Here is a 26,563-nt window from a genome sequence, read left to right on the forward strand (position 1 = left end):
TGTTATTAGTGAGCCAAACTAGTCTGGCACGAATGGTACACACATTTATTGCTGATTTTCCATATGTGCTATACAATAGGCAAATGCTCTTCCGAACATATTTAAATTAGTTTATATCAAATCCTAACCTATTCTCGACTGTTTTCAAGGCAAATAATTATGCATTCCAATCTGAACTAAAATAGGTTTTCTACTGTTAATGATATCGCACATTGGTTTCTCTCTTTGTTGCATGCTATGAGTAAAAGAATGTTTAATTTTGGTTGGAAAGTTGCTAGGAATAATCAGAATCATTTAAATAAAAGAATGAAAATTAAATTCGCTTTAGATATGAGCGTACTATTCCTTCCTAGACTTGCGTTTAGTAACTCCACCTTCTGCTCCTTTGGTTTTTGGACTATTATCCGTATGTAATTCTTCGGCAGCTTCTTTGCCTTCAGAGACTCCTTCTTCCACTTCTTCATCTTCGTTTTCCTCGTCTTCGTCTTCGCCATAGTTCTCATTTTCAACATTTTCTGAGTCCACAGCTTCCGATTGTAACCTATCATTTTCATTCGAGTTCAGGTTGGATTTTGATTTGACAGTGTCTTCATTGACTTCGTTGTCATCAGGAACATATTCATCTGTTTTTTTGGCCCGTGCAGTTGAAGATGGCGTGCTCTGGATGAGACAAAAAATGATTATTTTAATTATTTATATGCACAAATCCTCTGCAACTATTAACACTGAGAAAATGAACAACTAAAAAGCTAATAACATATGCAGTACCTTTGAAGAGCAAGCCAAGTAGATGAAGATGGCTAGCGGTAAACCTACAACTACTACGAGTACAGCCCACATCCACGGGTTCTCATTTGCGAATTTCATTACGCGGGATACCACAGTTTCCTAGATGTAGAGAAAAAAGCAAAAACAAAACAAAGCATTGGGATTCAGAGGGGACTAGCAGTACTACGATAATGATAAAGGTGAGGGAACCGGGAGGCTACTAAGCCGAACAAAAGACTTATTTTCAAACCTCTTTATCCCGACGCTTGAGCAGGAACCAAACATATGCGATCACCGGGATTGAACAATAAATGAAGTAAGCAAACCAGTATCCTGGCTTATAGCCCATGTACTTCATCGCACGTTCCCATAGCGTATTCTGTTTTCAATAAGATTAAATAAACTTTATTTTTTGGATAGGTAGTGTTAGATAGTGTTAGGTAGTGTCTCCTATAACATCCTGAACATGATAATTGATTAGTTCAAATGAGCCAATCAATGAGCCCCGTTTGGCTTAACAATTGTTTGGCAGAATGGTCGTTTGGGCTGATGAAACACTAAAACGGATAACAACTTTGCTTGTGGTTAGCAGAAGCTATGTATCAATCTTCTTAATGTGATGGGCAAATTTGAGAGCATTTTTGTGCTAAAAAAACATTTTTTATCATCGTTCTTTCTCGCTATGTTACCCATATACTTTTTGATCGACAACACTTTGTGGACCACAAAATGTTGACACAATCTTAGCCTTATTTTCCGATTCGCCTATCCCATGAAAAAAAATATTTTTTTTTCGTTTTTGAAATGTTTTTCTAATGTTTTTTTTTTTTTCAGAAATTAATGACCGATCGTGCCAATTTTCAATAGGAAACAACTAGACCACAATCCACGTTAATTGCAACTTGTTGCGAGCAAATCGGATAAAGTATTAAAAAGTGTGGCTCACATTTTTGTACACATACACACATACAGACATCACCTCAATTCGTCGAGTTGAGTCGATTGGTATATAACATTATGGGTCTCCGAGCCTTCTATCAAAAGTTCGGTTTTGGAGTGATCCTATAGCCTTTACGTATACTTTGTATACGAGATAGGCAAAAAATCAAAACCATTTTTAAATAAAGATTTTCTCTGCCAGAAGCTACTGTAAAAAATTCAGCCAGATCCGTCAAGTCGAAGTGGGTGCTCCAGTAGCCTTGAAAGCAAAGGCGAAGGATTGACAATCCGACGATGCCGAGTTCGATTCTCGGTCCGGTTTAGTAATCTCGACACCCTGGGCATAGTTTATCCGTTGTACTCGTTACACAAGATAAATATTAATGCAATGGCGGACATAGAAAAGGTTTCAATTAACAAGTGAGGAAATGCTTAAAGAAAACTAAGTTGAAAACCAGGCAAAGTTTCAGTAGGAATCCAGAGCCATTGAAGAAAAATAAATGTGTGCTCATGGCAAGCATGACATTTTTATGGGAAAAACCGACTAAATATATGGGAAAATGCATACTTTCCACTATAGGGGACCAGGGGGCATTATGAACACCTGGGGTAAATTGGACACCCCCAATATTCTTGTTAATTCAATCATTTTTGTACTTCCAATGTAGTGAACTCTATAATCCTTTCATAAACAACTAATTTATAGCGTAGAAGTCATTGTTTTATCTTCTTAGCGCATAAATTTGACAAAAAAGTTAAAATGTCTGGTTAAAAATGATTAAAAATTATAAGTTTCACCTCCCATAAAATAAGCTTTACTTTACCATAGAGGATGATTTCTCAATTATTGATCATCCCACAGCAAAATTCTGTTATTTACAGTGCTCTGGCATGTATTTGTGACAAGTTTCCTTGATTTTTACAAAATTTTCAACAGTTTTTAAATATGTCCACCTATTGGGGCAAACTGAACACTATATATGGGGGTAGAACTGACACCTTAAAAATTAAAAACATAACCTCAAACTCATCGAACTAGGCTTTCATATCGTGTTAATTTCGTGTTATTATGGTGCGGAATTATAAATCGCTATAAAAGTTCCAGTACATTACATATATACAATAGAAGCATATATATACTATAGACACTATAGGTTCCATAGACGAGCTGAGACGAAGGCGAGTGTAGCCAACGGATGTTGATGATCCAAACACAATTTTATGTGTCTCATACAAAAACATGACAGGAAGATGAACAAATTGGGTAATATTTTTGTTGTATGATCCATAAAATGGGTTACGATGGCATATAATCACGAGTAAGATAATTTTCTTCATATTTTATAAGGGTGTCTATACTGCCCCATGGGGGTGTCCAATCTGCCCCGCTACCTTCCCGAGAGTATTAAAAATTAACTATCACAAAATCGTCCTATTTGATTAAAATTGCCTTATTTTCAATACGATTCAAAACAGAACTGGTAGTTAACGAGTAATAGTATCATGTAACTGCTAGAAATCCGAATTATATTCAATTTAAATCACCTAATATTGAATAACACCTTAGGGTGTCCATATTGCCCCTTGTTCCCCTATTTAGTTATTGTAGCGCTGTAGTTATTCAATCCCGTTCATTAATAGTGACATTTTACTTTTTTACGAAGAGGCTCCTGTTGTTACAATAACTAAGTATGTAAAGTGGCTTTTTGTGACAAAGTCTACATGCCCAGCTCCATACACGATTTGGCGCGAAATGGTTCTATTGTTCCGGAAACTTCAAGTAGTCAGAGTGTATGTAATTAAGAGTGGCGACATGTGCCGCATTTGACAGGTCTCCTGCTCGTTTGGAACACGATTTTGTATGGGAATGACAGATGAATTTTGTTCCAATTCTGACAGCGTCGACACTCTTAATTACATACACTCATTGGCGTAAATAAGGGGGGGGCGGAGGGGGCCTGGCCCCCTCCAGACCTACTTATGCCCCCCCCAGAAAATTTTGAAAAGTAATTCCAACTTAGTCAGTTTTTATTTCATTTACATATTTCCTACATATTTCTTAATTTTGATTATGAATTCTATAAACATATTTTTTGTTGCGTTATCACATCTATGACCATTTGTTCAGCAAAGCATCGAAATATTTAAGTTGGACCCCCGGGAACATTTTCTGGATTTTTAAGCTAAAATCAATGCCGCTTCTAATCCAGTTGCTAGCTTAAAATAATAAATTTGTTCTGCATTTGTTTGACTAGTATCCTGGTCGCAGAAACATAAAAACATAATTGTATTAAGATATAAATATTTCTGTTCTATTAAACTACCATCCGCTTCAAAAAAGACTGAAGCAACTACATACATCAAAATTAGCACATGTACACAAATCCGGTCAATGAAATTTCGAACGACCATTCTTTCGAAAATCTTCGAGTTAATCGCAATTTATGCCGCAAACCAGTTGATCAAATTCCTGTGGAGCTTTTTGCTCTCGCTATATAATTCTGGCACAGAAAGATATAAAATTATAAAACTTAAGAATCTTTGTTACAATCAACAACGCATTCCATTGAAAGTGAAAAATCAACAACGCATTCCATTGAAAGTATTAGGACAAAACTTAGGCAACCTTCGCACTCACAACAGAGATTGCATTAAAGAAATATTTTTATAATCCTCAAAAGATCTTGTTCCATTTAATTTTTTGGTGGTTTCATAAGGATCATCGGAAAACTCTTTTGTGCCTGCTTTAGTTAGAATTTGTTTTTTAGGATAAAAAAAAAAGATTTAGAAACCAGTTCGTATCAGAAAACATTTCTTTTGCAGTACAATTCAGATCGATTTGGTTGCTTCTCAAACCATAATAAAGCCTCTTCCTAACGTCAGTAACTACAAAAACCCTATGTTATTCTGGAATTTGATTTATGACTCATAATATTATGACTCATGGAATTTATGACTCATAAAAAACACTTTAGGATTCCAAATTTGTGTTCATCGGTACTTAACTATTTCAGCACATAGCATACATTTTGGAATTGCATGAATACTCATATTGATTATGACAAAATTTCGTGGAATTTATTCCACATCTAAAGAGTTTCAAAAAAATCGAGATCTTTATGCATTAAGTAATTATGGAAATGCTTGAAAACTTTCAGAAATATACTCATATCGAATTTCATTTATAGATAATTCGAAGAAGATTCTTGAATCTTAGATTACACACTTATCCACATTTAGTAACATGGAGAAGACAAGTTGACATAGACACAGCGTTTTGAAGCAATCACAGCATCATTGGAAATCAATTGTATTATTCGCGATTTTTTATGTTAGTTCTAGGACGAATGAGCGATAAACTTAGTCAAACAATTTCTATTGCAATCCATGCGCACAGTGCTTTAAATCGCCTTTGAAAATTACATCCCACTAGCTGGTGCCATGCCCCCCCCCCCCCCTAGATCGAGACTCTAGTTACGCCTATGCATACACTCTGCAAGTAGTGATTCAACGCTTGGCGTGAAACATTGTGATCAATCGCAGCTCTATGTTTGATGAACCATCGCGATTTACGGTTCATAACATGCTGATTACCGACACATTTGTAACAACGAACGTTTATATGTTTCTTTAATTAACTATTCTACACTTGATCTGAACCCGTGAGAATCCAATTTCAAATGTACCTGACGCTTTCTGAGGTACGCACCTCCAAAAGCAAGATGCAAATTTTCATCTTTGCGTTGCAGCATGCATAAAAAGTGATTTTCATACTTAATGATCACATAATACTTGAGATTTGTGCCTTCAAAACGCGAGATGAGTGTTTTTGCGGCCATTTTTGGACCCTGCCGTGATTGTTTATTTTCTTCCTTTATTAAGATGATTCTTCTGCCGTGATTGTTATAATTTCATAAAAATCACGTAGCTTGTTTATGTGAATGGAAATAAAACTTTAATTTTAAGTTATGACTCTCGCTTAACTTTCCAAAAGGACCTAAGTAACATTTTTTCATGAATTAATTTGAATAGCGCAATCAACAGAACAACATGAAAGCTATTGATTGCAGTATTCAAATAATTCATGAAAAAATGTTACTTAGGTCCTTTTGAAAAGTTAAGCGAGGATTCATATCATCATCGATTCTCTTCTTCTTCTTCATTGGCATTACATCCCCCACTGGGACATTGCCGCCTCGTTCATCAAGCACTTCCACAGTTATTAAGGGGCCGTACACTAATTACGAAAGCATTTTTTCTGGATTTTTCAACCCCCCACCCCCATGTAAGATTTTTCCCATACAAATCATTTTTTATTTATATGGAACGTAATTAGTGTACGACCCCTAACTGAGACGTTACTAAGCCCAGTTACCATCTGCATTCGTACATCATGAAGCTAACACGATGATACTTTTATGCCCAGGGAAGTCGAGACAATTTCCAAACCGGAAATTGCCTAGACCAGCACCGGGAATCGAACCCAGCCACCCTCAGCATGGTCTTGCTTGGTAGCCACGCATCTTACCGTACGGCTAAGGAGAGCCCACATCGATTCTCATGTTACCCCAATTTGTGAGTAGGTTTAATTAACATTGTTTTGCATAAACTAATGTAATTATGAGAAAATTAAATACCCTTAATATTCAAATAATTGATAACTGAGTATATAACCGTTGACAGTTAGCAAAATAAGACATCATATATAGGCTAAATCCTTATTTATGATGTCACGATTCTTATAACTTCTAGCACATTTATTAATTTTTTTTTCTGTGTTCTATTTCAAAAACAGCTTGATCATCAATTAAATAGGCTTCCATGCGGAGCTAAAAAATCAACAAGCGATTGCATTTTCTTTTTAATACAAGCATTGCAAATTCCACCCAGTTGATGAAATCACCCCATCCTCCCCTATCACCTAGATTGCATTTATCTTAATTTTTAAATTTCTAATAAATTTAACACACCAGAACACAACATTTTGTAATGATTAGAAATTAAAAAAGATTTTATTATTATTTAATTTAGTTTTAGTGAGAATTGTAAGAAGGAATTTAAGTGTTATTCTTTTTATAATCGTTGTGTTTTTACCGGATTTATTGCGAAGAAGTCAATCGATTAAAAATTACTCGATTATTGAGCTTAATAATTGATTAATCTATCAATAATCGGACTTCTGTATGAATACGCAATATTGCAATTGTATTTAAATTTGCATTATTCATGTTAGATAATAAATTGATTCTGAAAAAAAATCAAGGCGCGCCGCATTACAACCAACTTACCGCTTCTTTGTCAATGAGCTTCCTCTTCAGATCATATGTTTGTGCTGCCCAGTCTCTAGCTACGGCTTCATCGTCGACGATGATGAGATTATCAAAAAGTATATCACTAGACATGGACCACAATTCAATACCGATAGCGGCCTACAAAAAAGACAAATGGTCAAGTTTTATTAGGCTTCTAGCTGGATTCACTTACAATTGTAGTCATTTTGAAGGGGTTCGTATCTTCGAAGAAATCGGGATTTGGTATCTGCCTTGGCGCCCACTTCCCTTGATAGTTGGGATTATCGATTAGAGGTGCACGCCATTTACCTTTGTAATTGGGATTCGAGATCAAAGGGGCCTTCCATAAGCCACATCCCACTGCCTTCTCACAAGCTGGATTGGCAACTAGCGGTGCTTCCCATTCACCATCCATCTCCACATCCCAATCTGCAGGTTTCTCCGCATTCGAATCGGGTATCATTTCTTCTGCATCATCGAGCCATCCCTCTGGTTTAGAAGCACTGGGATCTGGAATTTGCGGCGGTTCATCTTCATTCCAGTCGTCTGGCTTCTTTGCATCAGGGTCAGCAATTTTCTCCCGTTCGTCCCAATTTTCCGGTTTGAAGTCACTCGGATCATCGATTTCCTTTGGAGGATTTACCGGGGGTGTGAACTCGGTGAATAGAGATCCTTCATTAATAATTTTATGATCCACACGAATGACATAAGTATTATCGGGATGCACAACAAGTTGGTACAGATGCGGTTGCTTGTCCTTGAATGGGTCGTCCAGACGATCCCTACAAAAAAAGTGTGACGAACGAAGAATATGGAGTTGCATCATGCTGTAACAAGCATACATATAGTGATATAACTTACTTTGCTTTCCTGCAATGTTTCTCCGTGATGGTGCCGTTGATAGGATTAACATGGCGGAAAATGAAATGCAACTTGATATCATTGCCACATTTGTCTGGCCCGAACATAATCGTGTATGGCGTTTTGTCCCTGAACTAGAAAGGCAAAATTTGTATTTGCAATAAATAATATAAATTACAATAATTTTTATATTTTATTTTGTAATACTTGGTGCAAAAAAAAAACAAAAAGAAATAACCCCATGGTCGGAAGGGCAAAATCAAGAATAGCGTGCTAATAATTGAATCTCCCGCCCATGGTGTTTGTGGAGCACCATCCAATTTTGCACCTTCTAACCTTTATCGAATTGTTTCAACAACAAAAAGCCATATTTGGCACATCTTTATGATTCCACTAGACTGCAAATATAATCAATCAATTAACTATTGATTTATATTCACACTTTTTTTTCTCGTTTGCAAACTAATTTTAGTTATGATGCCAAATAACTTTTGTTCTGGCATTTTTTTCAAAGATGATTCCTTCCTATTGAAATCTTTGAAAAAAGTCTTGACCGCGAAAGGGTTAATAAAAATATTGACAGACGATAGAAGAGGCATAAATCTCGCAAATTGTTATAAGCCACGAAAATAAGTACATTTCAACCGGATACAAGAGTACGAAAAAACAGTCCAGCATCAGTTCATTACCGTAAAAACAATATACGTGAGAATGAATTGCGAGAGTTCGGCTATGTGCCTAGTTTAGTGATTGTGAACTTGGGCTCATAAGTACCCACCCGCTAAGCTGCGTAGAACGACCTGCCTAGCATACTGGGGTCGTGGGTTCAAACCCCACCGAAGGAAGCGGTTACCTCCAATACATGGTAATTATTATGCGGTAAACATTTAGGATGGGTGCAAAATTGAGAAAATGTAAATCGTGTAAAAACATAATCCAGTGTAATACACTTCGATTGAACAAAAAAAAATAATCAAAAATACAAACCTGTTTAAGATCGGTGGTTTCTTTACCGGAAGAGAGAAGCTTAATGTACGAACCACCACACTCTTGACCATCTTGAAGATTAACCTCGTACTGCACAACCAGTGGCTTATCGGAGAACACAAACGGACGATTCAGCCGCGATGCAATAGCGGCGTGCTTGGCCTTTGATTTCAAAACAAGCCCCAAATCGTTTGGCAACAATGGCCTCTTTGGCAACTCCACATCCCATTCGCCGTCGTACTTGGCGATCTCGTCAGCGGTGTCATCTTTTTTCGCCTGAGATTTTATCCATTTAGAAGAGAAATGTTCCAGATTATCGAAGTGGTCAGCAAAATAGAATTTGGCCGGATCGGCATATGGGCTTTCGTATGAAAGATCGCTGGCAGGTGTGTTATCAGACGAGTTGTCCTCTTCCGTTTCCACCGTTACTCCATCATCGTCCGCATAGGTCAGTGTTGCCAGCAATAGAACCGTAGCTAACAGAAGAAAGCTCGTTGCTTTCTTCATTTTCATCTATAACACAAAAAAAAAGAATGTATTTATATTAGATAAAACCCAGATAGAATCCAATCGTTGGTGGTGCCTTTCTTGCGCATTATAAAAATGAGAAAAACACATAAGAGAGGTTGTCCAACGATAGCTCAAAACGCGTTTGGAATGGAGTTTATTTCTCGGATTGAAAATTAAACGTGACCGTCGTGTACAATGATTATTTATTAATCTCCTCTTTTCCGATACAGTGATGCCAGAACTCCAATATTATTTTAATTACACCGAGAAAGTTTTCAGTTTAAAATTTATGTGTCTATTTTGCAGTTAATCCTCAGGTGTGCAAACAAGTCAAACTCGTTCATTCACCCCCGTTGAGTCGGCAGACTCAACTGAAGGCAACACAGCGATCTTTGTCACCGATCGCTTGAACTCCCCGGATCCAGTCTTGACGGTGACCACTCTAACTGCTCCATCTCGTCCTGGATGAGTCGCAATGATGCGACCGCGACGCCAATGTTGAGGTGGTAGATTTTCGTCTAGAAGCAACACCAAAGCACCGATTCTGTAGTTTTTGACGTTCCCGGTGTGCCATTTCTGTCTTGTCTGGAGATGGTGAAGGTACTCGGATGACCATCTTCCCCACAAGTGTTGCATCATCTGCTGAAGGTGTTCGTATCTGCTGAGTCTTCCTTCGTTTTCGTTGGTATAAGAGGGCTGAGGAAGTGCTATCGCTGACCGGCCGATGAGAAAATGGGATGGCGTTAAAATTGCAGTATCATTCGGGTCGTCCGAGAGCGGGCACAATGGACGAGAATTTAATATTGCCTCAGTTTGTGCCAAGAACGTAATCATTTCCTCGTACGTTAGTCGTGTTTCGCCGATAACTCGTTTGAAGTGAAACTTCATAGATTTTACACCGGCTTCCCCCAAAGTGTGGACTTCGTGGGGGAATGAAATGCCAACGTATACCCTTCACTGAGCAAAACTCGGCCAGCTTCCGCTGATGTAATTCGTCTTCGAAAAGTTGTCGTAGAGCTGCTAATTCGTGGTTCGCTCCCACGAACGATGTACCGTTGTCCGAAAACACATCACTGGGCAATCCACGGCGGCTGGCAAAACGATGTAGGGCTGCGATGAAGTGTTCAGTTGTCAAGCTTGATACCAACTCCATGTGAATTGACTTAACTGCCATACAGATAAAAACCAGTACGTATGCCTTGTATGTCTTCGGACTTCTTGGGCTTAGTCTCAGCAAAAAGGGTCCCGCATAGTCAACACCCACCTTAGAAAATACAGGCGCCGGATTGACGCGTGATTCGGGTAGATTTCCATGAGTTGACTGCCCAGGACAGGACGATGTTTGGCGCAAAGTTGACACGATGCTATGATCTTCTTAATTTGCGTTTTGACACGCAGCGGCCAATAACGTTCACGTACGATAGCTAACAATCCGTTAGGGCCAACATGCGAATGCTCTTCGTGGAGTCTTCTTAGCAGAATTACCGTTATATGGTGCTTCTCAGGTAATAGCACCTGATGTTTCCCATCGTATGGGATGGCAGAATACTTGAGCCGGCCTCCGACTCGAATCAGTCCATCCTCTGCCACAAACGGTGCAAGGTTGCTGAGATTGTGGCGTTTGAGAGGCGTGTGTTGAAGGATGCGCAGAAGATCGCCAAATACCTCCTCCTGCAGGATACGTAGAATTGTTCTCTCGGCAACAAACATTTCATCTGCTGTTATCGGTGTGCTCAATAGTTGACTGCGTCTTGGAGTTATAAATCGCCGGACATATACCCAAGCTCGTATCATTTTGCGGTAGTGGCTTACCCTATTGAGTTGCACTTTGGATCGGGCACTAGTAGCTGTTAAAACCCTTACTTGCTTTAGCTCCGGTATAGCTGATTCATCCAGTGGGTCAGGAACGATTGTGTCTACAAGCGGTTGTGACAGCCATGGTGATCCGGTCCACCAAAGACTGTTTTTCAACAAACCCTCCGGATACTCCCCTCTGGATATAATATCGGCTGGGTTGCATTCCGACCGCACATAATGCCATTGGTTGACATTCGTCATTTCTAAAATCGCTGCCACACGGTTGGCAACAAATACGTTCAATGCTGTCGGAGGTTTTTTAAGCCAACATAAAACAATCTGGGAATCACACCAATATTTCACCTCATCGAACTGAACATTCATCGATGATACTATTTTGTCTGCCAGTTCCACAAGTAGCCGTGCACCGCAGAGCTCTAATCTCGGGATCGTTAACGATTTCAAGGGCGCTACCCGTGATTTACTTGCTACTAGGCCAACGGTGACCGTTCCATCCTTGGCGATAGTCCTAATATACAGCACCGCTCCATACGCACGCAATGATGCATCTGAGAAGCCGTGTAATTCGACTCTTGCTGAACCTGCTGGTACCACCAGACGCCGCTTACGAATCTGGTTGACATACGATAGCTGTTCCTGGAATCTTCTCCAATTCTGCAACAACTCTTCAGGCAGTATTTCATCCCAGTCTAAACCCAGACGCCATAAATCTTGCATGAGCAACTTGGCCACAGTGATGGTGGGACCAATAAACCCAAGTGGGTCGAACAAACGTCCAATGTCCGACAAAACAGCTCGCTTCGTTATCGACATCCTATATTCTGATTGGTTAACGTGAAATCCGAAATAATCATCCGTTGGATTCCAGATGAGCCCCAATGCCTTGATGGTATTGTTTACACCAGTTTCTTGGAAGTTAACTTGTTTCTCATGTAGGTGTTCCGGAATCGCGTCAAGTACTTCAGCGCTATTAGAACAGAATTTATGGACTCCGAATCCACCCTTCGCTAGTAATGCTGAAAGCTGATGATAAATGGTGACAACATCTTCGATGGACTCTCCTCCCGTTAGGAAGTCATCAATATAGCTGTTATTCTCTATAATGTCCGCAGCTATAGGGAATTCTTGTCCTGCGTCCTTCGCCAACTGCAGGAGTACTCGTGTGGCGTGATGAGGTGAGCTTGCGACCCCATACGTCACCGTTTGAAGCTCAAAAGTTCTTTCTTCTCCATTGACGTTCCACCACAAAATTCTTTGGAAGCGACAGTCTTCTGGAAACATTCGAATCTGGCGGTACATCTTGGGGATGTCCGCCGTCAAAACCACCTTGTGTGTACAGAATCGCAAGATTATCGTCAGAAGGTCACTCTGTACAGTAGGACCCACTGAAACTGCATCGTTGAGCGAAATACCTGATGTGGTTTTCGCTGACGCGTCAAATACAACGCGGGTTTTCGTAGTCGAACTGGTCGCCTTGTAGACTGCGTGATGTGGAATGTAGTATCCACTCAAATCTGCGCTTTGCACTTCCTTCATGTGTCCTAGTTGTTCATATTCGGCCATGAATTGTTCATATTGCTCACGCCTTTCCGGATTCCTATCCAACGCAGCCTTCAATCGATCGAAGCGTTTCTTAGCAAGTTTGTAGGATTCACCAAGCTTATCCTTGAGTTCGTTGAAAGGTAGTCGTACTTGATAACGACCCTGCTCATCCCGAGTATGGGTTTGGTTGAAATGTTCTTCCACATCAGCCTCCGTTTTAGTGAACAGATCCTTTGTTGGAACGGATTCGACTTCCCAAAACCTTGTTAGTGTTTGGTTGAGTTCATCAAAACGATTGAATTGACAGACACGAGAGAGTTGTTTCGACCTTCGTGTATGAACTGAACCCCCTACAACCCAGCCCAGCTGAGTCTCCACCAATACTGCAGAACTATTTCCAAGTTTTACTCGACCGCCCTTTAAGAGGTCAAAGAATATTTCATTTCCAAGAATCAGGTCGATTTCTCCTGGAGTGTAGAACGAGGGGTCAGCTAGCGGTAAAGTGGATGGCAGAGACAAGGTGGTAACATTTATTTCAACAGCTGGTATGTTGGACGTGACTCAGGGTACAACCAAAAGTCTAAATCGTATTGCAGATGGGTACCGAAACGAGGATGGATCGTAGTTGACACCAGATATTTGACGTTGGTTTGAATATCATTTAGACCATTGATCAGGAGATCAATTCGTTCCATTTTAATTTAAGCTGTCTGGCCAACCTTTCCGTAATAATGTGGCTATCAGAGCCGGAATCTAGCAAGGCTCGAGATTTGATGATACTTCCTCCGTTGCCTATCACCAAAACTTCCGCTGTAGATAGCAGCACATGCCTCTTGACTGTTGTGGTGTGACCGCACAACGTACTAGCACTCTGTGGATCTGGAACGTTCGCGTCTTTGAGCTGAGACCGATCCGGTGCAGGCTGCCGCAGAGTGTTCTGATCTGCATCCTTCGTCGTATTCGTAGTACTGGAACCAACCGCGTTGCTACTAGAGTGTAATAAACTATGGTGTTTACGGCCACAACCTTGAGCCTTGCAGACTTGGTCCGAAGGACAATCAATGACACGGTGATTTCCCTTCAAGCAATTGTAGCACAGATTTGATTTCACAACTATAGCCTTCCGCTCCGATATGGACTGGTTTTGAAACTGCTGAGGTCCTTGGTGTTGTGAGTGACTAGTCCGCACCAGAACACGTCCCCGTTCCCGAAGGAATTCAATAAACTCACTAAAAACGGGTAAGTCTCCTGACCCTAACTGCAATTCCCATTGCTCTTGAGATTCTCTATCCAACTTTTTGTACAACACATTGACAAGGAACAGCTCGGCCAGTCCCTCGACCTTGAATCCATGGCCGCTCAGAGCTTCCGTGTGTTTGGTGGAAATATCAACAAGTTTAGTAATAGACTTACCTCGGTTGTCTTTGGTTACCATAGGGATGTCGAGGATAGCATCAATATGCGTATCCATAATCAAACGCTTATCTTCGTATGCGTTCTCCAGTATGTTCCAGGCAAGGTTATAGTCATTACTGTTGATGACTTCTTGATCAATTTTATCTTTTGCATCTCCATCTAGTGAATTCCTCAGATGCAGAATTTTCATTGCAGGAGTTTCCTGTGGATATTTACTCATTATGCTTTGGAATAGGCTTTTAAAGCTGTACCAATTCACAGGATCTCCATTGAATCGAGGGAACGGGGCGTGTAGTTGTGGCGCTGGAGCTTGAACATACACCGGTTGCGGTGCGGCTAGTGCCACTGCACTGGGTGGTTTCGATTCTGATTCACTCTTCTTCGCTATTTTCGTCTGCAAGATAACATACAGCTGGTCATGCATTCTTTCAAATTTCATGTACTCCTGTCGATGTTCATCGCGAGTCTCTTTCGGAACGATCATAGATATTTCGGAATGTATTTTCTCATATTCATCCGAGCATCTTCGCAGTGTATCCAAATGCAGCCGTAGAAGGTGAATGTTGACATCTTCCGGCTTCACACTTTCATTGATACGGATCAGCTTCTCGATCAGCAAATTGCGCCGATCAATTAACGATTCCATTTTGTACTCCATTATTCTTCGCTGCTCGGCAGCTTGCTTTGCAATTTTTGCTGAGAAACTGACGGAACTTGATTCCAATCGTCATTACCCGGCAAGGCACTCAAAATGTTTCTTCGTGGTATTTGAACCACCACACGCGGCGTTTCAGGGTCCGACATTCAATCACACTTCAATTTATGTTTGCTGCCTACACGGTAAGCTTCTCAATTTCTCACTAATCTGTGTGTCTCTTTTGCTCTTTGTGGCGTGACCACTTTTTTATGCTGCTGGAGCTTAATTACACGCACACTGTTGTGCGAGTCACTCAGTGCGAAGACCGACGATCATAATTCCCACGCAGCTCGTATGGCGAGACTGCATTCCTACACTTTGCTATTCGATTCGACCACTTTTTTATGCTGCTGGAGCTCAATTACACGCACACTGTTGTACCCCACACCACACTCACTTGGTGAAAACTGGGTGCTCACTCTATCAGCCGCTCGGGCATGTACTTTTCGTAGTTGCTGTAGGCTTCGCACGGCGAAGAACAGCTTTCTAAACACTCTTTGAAACACGGTTCCGAATCTCTTGCCCCGATGGCAATCACTAACACATGTGTCTCGGATAGGTTTCTTTTGAACTGTTGTAGTGAATTAGCAGCACAGTGCTGAAATTCAAGATGGCGGCGAACTTGTTGTGCCAAGGACACATCAACAAAATCGTGGCGTAATCCAACTTCCGGTTCGGAACTACACCAGACACTAGCACATCACTTCCCATTCACCAAAATGGCGAATTTTCAGTTTTCCTTCGCACATGCTAACACCTCATGGAAGCGCAATTTTTCCACGAAACGACGCCAAAACGCACAATTTGTCACGGAAACGATCTCGACCGAAACTCTCAATACGGCGCGATTAAACTCCAAACTCCTGAAAATCCGGTCGAAACGGACCAAAATTAATGTCCAACGATAGCTCAAAACGCGTTTGGAATGGAGTTTATTTCTCGGATTGAAAATTAAACGTGACCGTCGTGTACAATGATTATTTATTAATCTCCTCTTTTCCGATACAGTGATGCCAGAACTCCAATATTATTTTAATTACACCGAGAAAGTTTTCAGTTTAAAATTTATGTGTCTATTTTGCAGTTAATCCTCGGGTGTGCAAACAAGTCAAACTCGTTCAGAGGTCAAGCTAACACTTTATGAGGGATAGATTTCACTATTTCCATCAATTCATATCTATTTACGGTAATTTGAATGCATTGCAGCAAACTTCGAAAAAAAAATCGGTTTTAATTTTTATTCAAGAGGGCAAAATTTTTTTTTTAAATAACTTTGTAACGCCAAGCAAGCTAATTTTCAATAGGAACCAACTAGAACGCATTGTTGAAAGTACCAAAAAGAGTGTATCACATTTTTGCACACAAACACAAGGGCCGATAAGAAGGACCAGGCGAATGAGACGGACGAGGCTAAGTACGTCTTGAAGGCGTTGAGGAGTGATGTCAAGCTCGGTGAACTCGGCGCCGACGTACGTCGAATAAGACGTATCCGGACGGGCGAGATGATCCTCGAGCTGAAGCGGGGCGTCTCACAAAAGGGCGCCGCCTACAAGAAGTTGGCGGAGGAAGTCCTAGGCAAAACGGTCAAGGTGAGGGCACTCACGACGGAGGTGAATCTAAGGGTTAAAGACCTGGACGAGATCACCGAAGTTGAAGAGCTCGTCACGGCACTGCGGCGACAGTGTGAAGTGGAGACGCCCAGCGCAGCCGAAAGGTTTCGAAAGGTCCGGCAGGGACGCATGTAGCATTGGTTCGGCTATCTGCAGCGGACGCCTCCAAGGTAGTCAGGTTAGGGAGCGTCAAGGTGGGATGGTCGGTGTGCCTTGTGGGCATATACGAGCAGCTCGAAGTTACCATTATATACCATTACCATTGGGTTCTTCTAAAAAAGCGAGTCACGATGTTCGGTGCTGCAAAGACACGCAGCTAACCTCGAGGGTGCGTTACTGACCCCCCTTTGAAGCATTACTTTCTGTTAAGAAAATCATTTTGAGCTTTTTAGTGGAATGCCTTCACTTGTCATAAGACGAGTTTGTACAATCCCATTAGTTCCACCACTTAATTGTACCTTGACAGATGCTTATTTCGACCTCAACAGGAAGGTCGTCTTCAGTGTCTCGTACTTGACTCGAAAAATAACTTGTTTATTCAAAACTTCTGGAAATAAAACTAATAATTGAATACATAATCAGAATTGCTTTGTTTCTAACTATTAAGCCCTTATTTACTCAAGCAAATGTAGGGCATTTATAGATTTCTTATTGATGATAGAAGAACGGTTCGGCACTTCATCCCATAGCTCCTATATTCATCTCATCAAAAACAAAGCAATGAAAAGGAAATTTGTTTGTTTCTTATTTTTGTGTTTTTTTTTTCAGCAGTGAGCACGCATGTTATCAAAAAGAAGCGACGAGATTGGTGCTGTGTTTCTTTGTATTGCGATCAGATGAATATATGATCAGCGAGATGGAAAACGAAACAATTCCCCTTGTGCCTAGTACATATTTAAAGTTTAAAAAAATCTAATAATCAAATATTTAGACTTGGGCAAAATGTGCTATTTTAAGGGACCCAATCCCGTTTTCCATCTCATTGAACATATCAAGCAAAATTTTTCATAACGACGTATGTAACAAAAGTAAACAAAACGAGGTTTTTAATACAACGTGACAATCACACGCGGCTTTATATAATACGCATCGATTTTACTGATTTCAGATCTTAAAATTCTTTAATTCAATCTTTTTACGAATCGACGTATGTCAAAAATCAATTTTTGAAGTCTCACTGTTACATACGTCGCTTTAACATATGGGAACTAAGAGCGACCTATGTACCAAAAAAAGCAAAACAAAACAAAACTGCAGTTGCGTCAATCGTGCACTATGGAAAACCGACCAATGTACACCGACGTGCGTGCAGCATACCGGTGTATGTATAATTTTATCGTTTTTCACAGTGAATTTGAATGAACTGAGATTTGATGTGAAGCACGCTTATTACGTGTCGTGTAATGACGCATGCCAGCGGAAAAAAGTATTGAAAAAAGATTTAGTTTTAAAACAGTTTTAGAAAAAGTTTTGCCAACTTTCTGTAAAGGATTTCTCGAATCCTCATAATTGTTACATACGTCGTTATGAAAAATTATGCTTGATATATCTTTTCGCCAAACAAAAAAATACAGCACCAATTTCGTTGCTTCTTTTTGCTAACATGCGTGCTTACTGCTGAAAAAATCACAAAAATAAGCAACAAGGCAAGGAGCAGTAACCCTACTAAAATATAAGAGGTTCTGCATATACGTCAAAAATGAAAAATTATTTAATGTTGTGGCTCCAAAACTCCTAGTCTAAGTCAAGTTTTATTTCTCAGAAAATAAAAACCAAAGCATAAAATAATGTTTATTAAAATATACTTCTGGAAATTCGGACTATTTTTAACACATTTACATGTAATACGGCGAAATTTTCTAATCTAAAATGAATATTTTTAATTATTTTTAATAATTGTTTATTTTCATCAGTGTAGTTGATTTTTTTTTGCTGGAGAAACAGAACTGTTTTAGTATAACCACAGACAAACAGACATAACACATTGGGCATTTACTCATCAAATTCATCGTCGTTCAAACACTAACGACATCTGTTGATTTCAGTTAGTTGGGCAAATCCCGAACCAAAAGGCGGTAGTGAGCAAACGTCAAACTCGAACAATAACGATGCGCGCGCCACGAGTGATCGATTGGCCAACTAATGATTATTTGAATTGACCAGTAAATCAGTGAACGATGGAAATTTGACGAGTGTTATGTCTGTTTGTCTGTGGTATAACTCTGTTGAATGTATTCTCAATCCAGTTGAAAACTGGAATTGGGGGATAGCGAAGTTGGATTTTTCTCACAATCCGTACGTTAAACCTAACTTCGGAAGTGGTGCGCTGTTTTCATATCGCGAAGCGCTATTCAGCGCACCACTTCCGAAGTTAGGATTAACGTACGTATTGTATATTCGCTAGCACCCTATTTCGGGTTTCAACTGGATTGAGTATACTTGTTGTTTAGTACCAACCACCACTACATATGATCAGTCGTATCGTATGTCATAACTTGTTCCCATCCTAGAATGATGTGGATTATGAAACAAATCACTTTCCCTGGATGAGTGGACCAAATCTCTCTGGGCTAATTTTATTCTTCTTCATCCATCAACCCTCCCATTGCAGCCTCAACCATCATCGGCCTCTAGCCGTGAACTTCGAGCGATGCGATGAGCGATCGCATCAATCGCAACCGACACCACTGGACTGCATCCGACTATCATCAAGCATAGAATGACAAAAAATGCGTCTTCTTCTTTCATGCATATTTCAGGTTCATCTGCAGCCCTCCTGCTGGTGACTGCATGCATTTAGCTTGATGACGGAAAAGGACACACATTTGCTTGGTGCTTATTCCACTCGTATCACTCATTGTCCCTGTTGCCACTCTTATTCTGTCCCTGTTGCCCTTCCACTTGAGATGATATTATGATTGTCACATTCACATAACATGAAACGTGGAGTATGATAGCCTTTGGTTGCGTCTTCCCTCATCTGGTTTATAGTCCAGATAGTTAGCGCGTCAGCCGAGATGCGCTAAGGGTGAAGGGTCCAGGTTTCAATATCCGTCTTTGGCCGAACTTTTGTGTAAGGTTGCTGAGGTTGTCGAAGTATACAGCATTTCACTTCCTCGATGCGAATGTAAAATTAGATTCAATGTAGACACACATACGCATGGTTATTATTATTTATTCAGACTAAGGCCGAAGTGGCCTGTGCGGTATATAAGAGTCTCCTCCATTCGGCTCGGTCCATGGCTACACGTCGCCAACCACGCAGTCTACGGAGGGTCCGCAAGTCATCTTCCACCTGATCGATCCACCTTGCCCACTGCGCACCTCGCCTTCTTGTGCCCGTCGGATCGTTGTCGAGAACCATTTTCACCGGGTTACTGTCCGACATTCTGGCTACGTGCCCGGCCCATCGCAGTCGTCCGATTTTCACGGTGTGAACGATGGATGGTTCTCCCAACAGCTGATACAATTCGTGGTTCATTCGCCTCCTCCACGTACCGTCCGCCATCTGCACCCCACCATAGATGGTACGCAGCACTTTCCTTTCGAAAACTCCAAGTGCGCGTTGGTCCTCCACGAGCATCGTCCAGGTCTCGTGTCCGTAGAGGACTACCGGTCTAATTAGCGTTTTGTAGATTGTCAGTTTGGTACGGCGGCGAACTCTATTCGATCGGAGCGTCTTGCGGAGTCCAAAGTACGTACGATTTCCAGCCACTATGCGTCTCCGAATTTCTCTGCTGGTGTCATTTTCGGCAGTCACCAGTGAGCCCAAGTACACAAATTCTTCTACCACCTCGATTTCGTCACCACCGATGCAAACTCGCGGTGGGTGGCTCACATTGTCTTCTCTTGAACCTCTTCCTATCATACGCATGACCAGTTCTTATTTTCTCGTGACCGGGGGCCTAATACAAGGACCTGCCATTTACATAATGCAATCTGTGCATATGTTGCAAATTATGGCTAACTGTACGCGAAACTAATGCGAGATTGCAATAAAATGTTGGAATCTCTGGCTGGGTGTAGTAACGTTAGAAATCTTTTCTTTCAGCGTAACGATAACGCTCTCGATTTCCAAAAATCCGGAATAAACTTGGAACGCTTTTTATACCGATGTTGGGTTTTTCTCCAGATACAGGCAAAAAACCCCAACTTCGGAAGTAGTGCGCTGGATTCGCCTAAAGATGCGCTAAACAACGCATTCATTAGTTTGACAGATAAAACTTCGGAAGAAAGTTCGGTTCGGAAGTCCCGACTTCCGAATTCTAAGTTGGTGCTACGCCGACAATAAAGAAAGGCGTAAGTCCTGCGTCAAAAAAATCTTCGCACTAGAAGTCCACCATACAACACATTTTAAAATTCAGCTTCTGGAATGAGTTATTGAAAAAATAATGAATGATCGAACGCAAATCACTAAATGATCGACAACATCCTAGGTTTTAATATGACCAATAGATTCAGCGCATAGTAAATTATGATTGTAGCATTGTAGGTTGTAGAAAAGGGTTTTAGTATTTTGTGTATTATTTGATTGTCGCAAAATGGAATGCTCATTAGAGTTATTCAAATTTTGACTTTTTCGCTCCTCTATGCTTAAACGATGACATTTGCTGATTTATTAATTCTCCTAATTTTTTAGCTAAATTGGATGTAACTAGACTGAGCACGTGCAGTTGGTTGTCCGACATTCCGCGGTAAAACATTCCGCGGTAAACCGTTTCGCGGTGTACCATTTCGCGGTCTGTATCATTTGGCGGTAATCTGTTTCGCGGTTCATACAATTTGGCGGTATTCCGTTTCGCGGTATATATTATTTCGCGGTTTACAATTTCGCGGTGCTCCGTTTCGCGGTATACAAGCTTAGCTTATCTTTTGATTTTTTTTTTGTATTTTTAAGAGTTTGCCATTCTTTTCTACCAACTATTAATTTTCTCTTCTTCATATGGCCGTTTCTTTCATTGCGTTTCCCTTTCAAGTTATTTCCTCTTGTCTTTTACGCATTATTTTATGTTATTTCCAAAAGACATATACATTATTGTCAATATTAGATGTGTGAACTTTGTCATCAAGATACACTATATCATATGATAAAGGTCGCTGTCTTAATACCTTAAAAGGTTATGGTATTCTCACAGACAAACAGACATAACACTCGTCATATTTCCATCGTTCACTGATTTGCTGGTCAATTCAAATAATCATTAGTTGGCCAATCGATCACTCGTGGCGCGCGCATCGTTTTTGCTCGAGTTTGACGTTTACTCACTACCGCCATCTGGTTCGTGATTTGCCCAACTAACTGAAATCAACAGATGTCGTTAGTGTTTGAACGACGATGAATTTAATAAGTAAATGTTCAATGTGTTATGTCTATTTGTCTGCGGTATTCTGGTAGAACTCAGATGATGGAATGACTGAAAATTATTCATAAGGCAAAAATGTTAGCCGGTATTAGGCTAAATATCATGTGCTGTCTTCTTCAAATGTTCGCATTAGCCCGGTATAAGACAATATGTGTTGTTTCGTCTTCTTTAAATGTTCGCATTTGCCCGGTATAAGGCAAATTGTGATGTTTTCCCTTCTTTAAATATTTGCATTTGCCCGGTATAAAGCAAAGTGTGTTGTTTTGCTTTCTACAAATGTTTGCATTTGCCCGGTATAACGAAAAATCTGTTGTTTCGCCTTCTTTAAATGTTTGCATTTGCCCGGTATAAAGCAAAATGCTATGTTTTGCTTTCTTTAAATGTTTGTATTTGCCCGGTATAAGGCAAAGTGTGTTGTTTCGCATTCTTTTACTGTCATCGGGGGTGACAAATGCATCTGAGGGCAAGTAGATTAAAATATAAGAGACCTTTTTAGACGGTTTTGCTCTTCGACCTCCTGACTGCCGGTGAAAGCGGTGACCCATTCTCACCCCCGATGCGGTGGCGGTTGTCGCATTTTAAAATATGTTTTGCTTTAAAACATTTTTTTTTGTTGGGATTTGAATTTATATGAGTCTGGTGTAATCTCAATGATTATTCGCTTTACATAATAATTAGGTGAATTTTGCGGCTTTACACAGCTAAAGAACACATTATTGAACTACTTATAACATTAGTAAAATTAAACCTGCAAATTGGTATTGACCGCGAAAAGTTTCACCGCGGAATAGTACTAACCGCGGAATGGTATACCGCCAAATAATATAAACCGCGAAATGTTATACCGCGATATGATACTGAACGCGAAGTGGTAGACCGCGAACTGGTACACCGCGAAATGGTTAACCGCGGAATGTTTTACCGCGAAATGTCGTACAATCCGTGCAGTTTCATGTTTGTATGAAAATTACTATGAAAACAGTCCCTTTTGTGAAAAACCGTTCCGCAACGTTGCTCATCTCTAAAAATACATATGACTACGTTGTCAAAATAGAAAATTTTGCAATAAAACTAATCGTCTTTGTTGCGAAACGATTCTATGCTTACAAGATAAGTTATTAGCGAAATACTGAATCGTAGTATATTCAATTTAACACGTATAATAACATCAATAATCATCAAGAATAACATCAATATCAATAATGAGCATTTTTGTTTCCTTAATAATTTTGCTTACAAAAGTCAGATCACTTCGTAACAACCAGTGGTGCAATTTATCAACAATGCCTGCTGAGTGTGATTCTTTTGTTTTGAATTTTTCTCTGCTCCTCTTTGCCTATGACGGTGCCTTTCAGTCAGAGCGACAAAGCAGGAATAGCTTAGCAAACTCGGTTTCCAACAGCGGGCTGAAGCTGATGATCATTCGGCACAAATTTCCTGTCATTGTCTTTCAAGTGATAGTATTCACCCATGCATTTATATAGGGCCGTCGCATTCACACAGCAGCGAGTGAACTGAATAGCCAGTCAGTGCGGACTGCGTGTGCAATGAGAAGAGAGGTCTTTTGTTTACTTTATCTTTGATTGTTGCTACTAACCATTTTCAGTTTTCACTGCTAGGAAGTGAGTGTGAAGAGGGAATGGTATCAATATTCAACAAATTTCAGTCACTGAGATTGAGAATTCGCACCACTGGTTGCAACACGGAACAGTTTTTCACTTAAGAAGCGATTTCTATAGTAATTTCGATACAAACTTCAAACTGCGCGTACTCAGTCAAGTTACATCCAAATTAGCTGAAAATTAAAGAGTATTAATAAAGCACTAAACGTCATTGTATAAGCGTAGAGGAGCAAATTTGAATCACTCTAGTGCTCATCTTGCCCCATTTGATATAAATTATTTTAATGTTTTCAAGCTGGGTCAAACATTTTCACTGTAAATATTTATATTCTTTAATATATATATATTAATAAATATTCTTTGATATGATAAATATTCTTTGAAGACATATAATATGGGTAATTGATCAAGATTGTTTATGTTTTGGCAAACTTTATTTTCTAATGCTGATTTTTTATAAAAAAAAATCCAAGTTTTCACCAACTTTTGCTAATTAATCTGTATTTCAGAATCATTCTATTTTTATAATATTTTTTCAATGTCAAGTCTTATGTTAAATTATAGTTCAGTTCGCTTGGTTATTTAGATTTAGAAGGCACAATAGCGGTAAAATTAAGGGGTGCTAGTTTGCTAGTAAGGGGCCCTCCTTAGCCGTGCGGTAAGACGCGCGGCTACAAAGCAAGACCATGCTGAGGGTGGCTGGGTTCGATTACCGATGCCGGTCTAGGCAATTTTCGAAGTGGAAATTGTCTCGACTTCCCTGGGCATAAAAGTATCATCGTGTTAGCCTCATGATTGGCTTAGAAACCTCGCAGTTACTAACTGTGGAAGTGCTTAATGAACACTAAGCTGCGAGGCGGCTCTGTCCCAGTGTGGGGATGTGATGCCAATAAGAAGAAGAAGAAGTTTGCTAGTTTGTGGTTCAATTTACTGGAATGGTCTACCAATCGGAACCAAACTAAAACCCCGATTGCCTCATTCAAAGCGTTTTCTAAAGGTCTTGTCTGATGCTTCAGCTTTTTAATTCAATTCAGTTCCCAGTTCATCCGCTCTCTTAACTACTTTTTACAATTTTGTGTGGCTTATTTAAAATCTAAATCTTTATTTCTCTGATTGCAAACCATCCTTCGACCTGATAAAAAGTTTAAAACATTAAATGATATAGAACAAGCTTATTTTCTTAATACAGGACAAAATTACTATCATAACAGGAAATACTTCAGCAACGATCATGGTTTTGCTTTATTGACATAGATTGTTTAAATACCGTTGATCAATAAAATTACAACTACAATATATGCAGCGTCAAATAATTAGTGAAACTAGTATGTACCTACACTGATTTTTTTTTCGTCAAATATATGTGATGCAAGTTTTATAAAGCTAATTTAATGATAGCCCGAGGAAAACTAATAAATTGTGAAATGTTCGCATTTGCCCCAAAATTATAACTTCTCAGGTTTTCGTAAACACTAAAACCACTTTTCTACACTTAAACAGGTTGAAGTAGTAAACGACTCTTCAAAATTCAAATGCATAAAGAATATTGCACAAGAAAATACAAATAATATCAATGGAGGAAAATCTCACACCTATTTTTGAGGGTTTACGTGGACTTTTACCACGCCGCTGCGTTCTATTTCCGAAGTCAATTTAAATCCTATTAACCGGCACATCCGAATAATCAATAATTTCTATGTTGCTACCCTACATTCAAGTGCGTTTGAATATTTACAATGATCGGACTGGAGACATTTCTTCGGCTTCCAGGAGGAACGAAAATCCGAAATCACTCGTGATTTTCCCTCCTTCCTGCGTCTATTTCCACCAACCGGTCGATTAATCAATTCGGTGGCGAATCTCCAATCACGCGATTTGGATTGTTTCCGTAACTTACCTTTCCCTAACAGAAGAGAACAATCCACCAGCAACGAGGAAAGTTTTGCTACACCAAACTAGCCACAAGTGATCCTGTTATTTAATTAGATAAAAAATAGCGGTTTCGTTTTTGTGAAAAAAAAATCACTCAGCGAAACCAGAAACGTCTACCTTTGACGACTTTTTGGTGGCTTATGATTTTTATTACCTTTTTCCTGTCCTAAAGTGACATTTCGATTTTCACTTCACTCGGTTTTACCGAACCCTTTTACCGCATCAGTAAAACTCGCCGAATGACAACAGCATGCACGAAAAAAACATCATTTTCGCGTAACATATATGATTACGGCTTATAGGTTGGTATCGTGTTCAAAAGAATTTTCTTTTTCTATCTCAATCACATGTTAAATTCCGTTCACTGAATCGGAAAAGTACACTGCAAAAACTCCACACATTTTTATTGGCAAAAATCCATTAATTTAACTCATGATGTTTATTAGTTCCTGACATAACCACTTTCAACGCGAAGTACAAATAGAATCTATAATCAAATAAAATATATGTGTGGTCTCTAATATGCAGTTATTGAATTTATGTGACACAAATTGCATATATTTGGGTTCCCATGGGAAAAAAATCAGAAGTACATGAAACTTCGATAATAATCGAAGCTAAATTATCAAATTGCAAAAAATTATGTGTGCGACAAATATATTCAATATGAAGAATTTTCTCAGTGTAAAGAATCGAAACAAAATTCTTACAGCAGTATCCACATGAAAAGAACAAGAAACAAAATTGGCATTTATAAGGTTCCCACGCAAAGGAATGGGAGCTGTCACTTTACTTCCGGAAAAATATTCTGCTCGATTGTTCCGTAATCTCTCTACTTTTTAAGTCGATACTGTCCTTATAAACCAATACCATGATTTTTTTTATTTTTCAGCAAAAACGATTCCCTTAGAGCATCATTACCGGGCGCGAGTATTTTGATCACCCGCACTACGCTGTCATTTTAGTTTAGTCCCTTTTTCCGTACCAGTCACTGTTTTCGGCTATCAATTTGGTTACTGTATTCCGCACCGGTGACTTTTGACGTTTGGCAGTTCGTTAAATAGCAGCGCTCTTACCGCGCTACCAAATTTGGTCACCTGTCAGTTGCGCTACTGGTTTGACAGCGCGTTTAGTAGCGACCGGTAAAGTGTCAAGTAATGATACTGCGCTGCCAGACGGCCTAAACTCGCATCACCGGCAATCTTGC

At 39.8% G+C, this 26,563-nt stretch overlaps 1 protein-coding gene across 2 annotated transcripts; it reads right to left on the bottom strand.

Annotated features, from left to right (window-relative positions):
* On the bottom strand, nucleotides 1–25,506 carry LOC134211847 (calnexin-like). Of its 2 annotated transcripts, none has more exons than XM_062689159.1 (7): nucleotides 25,322–25,506; nucleotides 8,847–9,359; nucleotides 7,860–7,993; nucleotides 7,192–7,780; nucleotides 6,996–7,136; nucleotides 769–888; nucleotides 1–660 (listed from the first exon to the last, which is right to left on the bottom strand). In XM_062689159.1, exons 2-7 carry the CDS (start codon nucleotides 9,357–9,359, stop codon nucleotides 340–342), a joined length of 1,818 nt encoding a protein of 605 aa, XP_062545143.1. In that variant the 5' UTR covers nucleotides 25,322–25,506; the 3' UTR covers nucleotides 1–339. The 2 variants fall into 2 exon arrangements, with proteins under 2 accessions (XP_062545143.1, XP_062545142.1); XM_062689158.1 differs by lacking the exon at nucleotides 769–888 and adding an exon at nucleotides 1,019–1,147.
* Between the last annotated feature and the right edge of the window lie 1,057 nt (nucleotides 25,507–26,563).

Source organism: Armigeres subalbatus, chromosome 2 (assembly GCF_024139115.2).
Source record: "Armigeres subalbatus isolate Guangzhou_Male chromosome 2, GZ_Asu_2, whole genome shotgun sequence".
In the NCBI taxonomy this organism is placed as follows: Eukaryota; Metazoa; Arthropoda; class Insecta; order Diptera; family Culicidae; genus Armigeres; species Armigeres subalbatus.